The following is a 1,628-nucleotide window of genomic DNA, read 5'->3' as shown; positions in this document are numbered from 1 at the left end:
GAAGTAAAGGGAATATCATTGAAGGAGAAGAACAGAACAGTTTCCTATCTTGTATAATATCATGTAACAGGTTGACACCTCTGGAAACTACCATTGTTGTTTCTGAGCCCAGACATTTTATCCCTATGTTCCAGGAGGGCAAATGTTCACATCTTGTTCAATTGCTGTGTACAGAGGTGCCACTATGCAATTTTCCCTTTTTGATGGGTAAGTAGTTGCTTCCAAATAGTTTGGACTGTATGATACAATATCCTCTGCATCACTTTTTTGTTTGTTTAGAGGGAGATTAAAAGAGTTTGGCTTTTTTCTTCATGTCGTTGCGTCTCCAGAGAGGTAACTTGTCAAACTCCTGTATCGTCATGCCAAATATTTCTTGGAAAACTTCAGGTGCTAAGTGACGCTTTGGGGGGAAAATAAAAGGAAAAAAAAAAAAAAAGGAGAAAAGGCAATGGTCAGTCAAAGCCAAAGAGACAACAGGAGACAGGAGTGCCTTAGGGGTTTCATGTCACTGTGTAAGAGCCATGGCAGGAAATAACAATGCTTTGGCAATACACATATCCAAGTCCTCCTGAGCTGGGCACTCAATGAATCAGTACAATTTTGCAATTTGTAACATCTGAGAACTTTACAAAGGAAATCAGGAAAACTACTCAGTTGCTGAATAAGCAAGAGACAGAAAAATGATTCGTCCGAAGTCCCCCAAAAAGCAGGATAGGCCAGAGAACAAAACCAGCTCCCGCAAGCCCCTGTCCTAGGCTTCAGGCTCATCGCCTCTGCTTACATGAGGCAGTTCAGACAGACACTGGGGTTCAGGAGAGCCTTGCAGAAGGGCTGCAGGTTGACATGCTACACGTGAAGTTCTGACAAGGAAGGCATCTGGCCAGACTAACTGTCCAGCACATTTCTCTACTGCCAATGAAACATTTTTTGGTGCTGTCCTGTGCACATTACTTCGTGTTCAGCTGCTGTAGTGCACACTGGATGGTGAAAGTGTCTCCCCGTGGCATTCTCATTCTGATCACATATCTACTAGTCTAAAAATGCGCATAAATGGTTACTTACCCAAATTTTTGTGGCCCCTTCCCTTCATCTCCACAGAAGATTAACTAACTGCAAATGATTTAAGCATCCCCAGCCTTCCACTGGGCTGCTTAAGGCTTTATAATCCATAAAGTTGTAAACAATTTTTATTTGTTGGCAGAGATTTAAATCCTCATATTTTTGGATATCAGCCAACTCAGAGGACTCACAGATGAGCTGAAGAAAGTTAGACTTTTGAGCCTCAAGGATAGCTGACACTGACTTAGCTAAGATATGATCCAAGACGGAGTACTGCTCCATTCCAATATGGATCCTTTAACTACAAAACACTCCACCAATTTCGGGCTTTTTACCAATTTACAAGAATATAATTAATTGCTTGAAAACAGAAGGGGGTTGTGAGAAGCTCAGTCCAGGTGCAGAGAGACAAGAGATGTGGGACTCCTGGTGCAGCATTGTTCATGGAGATGAGGCTAATTCCTCCTCCTGTCTGACTCCTCCATCCCTGCTTAGCGCTGAGAAATCTTCCCACTCTAACAAGGACCCAGCTGCAGTGTTTGAGCTTTCAAGTGTGCAACAACAAACAA

General features: G+C 42.7%; 1 protein-coding gene across 1 annotated transcript in view; it reads right to left on the bottom strand.

The window, feature by feature from the left end:
* Window positions 1–286: 286 nt before the first annotated feature.
* The window catches only part of ABLIM1 (actin binding LIM protein 1), a gene marked incomplete at its 5' end in the record, with an annotated part of 32,940 nt that continues 31,598 nt past the window's right edge, over window positions 287–1,628 (bottom strand). The window contains one exon of the mRNA XM_010157628.1: window positions 287–400. Within this exon, the coding sequence (XP_010155930.1) occupies window positions 287–400 (114 nt within the window). The remainder of the gene's footprint in view (window positions 401–1,628) is intronic.

This window comes from Eurypyga helias, unplaced genomic scaffold (assembly GCF_000690775.1).
Source record: "Eurypyga helias isolate BGI_N326 unplaced genomic scaffold, ASM69077v1 scaffold29488, whole genome shotgun sequence".
Taxonomy (NCBI): domain Eukaryota; kingdom Metazoa; phylum Chordata; class Aves; order Eurypygiformes; family Eurypygidae; genus Eurypyga; species Eurypyga helias.
This window is presented reverse-complemented; position numbering and strand designations above follow the sequence as displayed.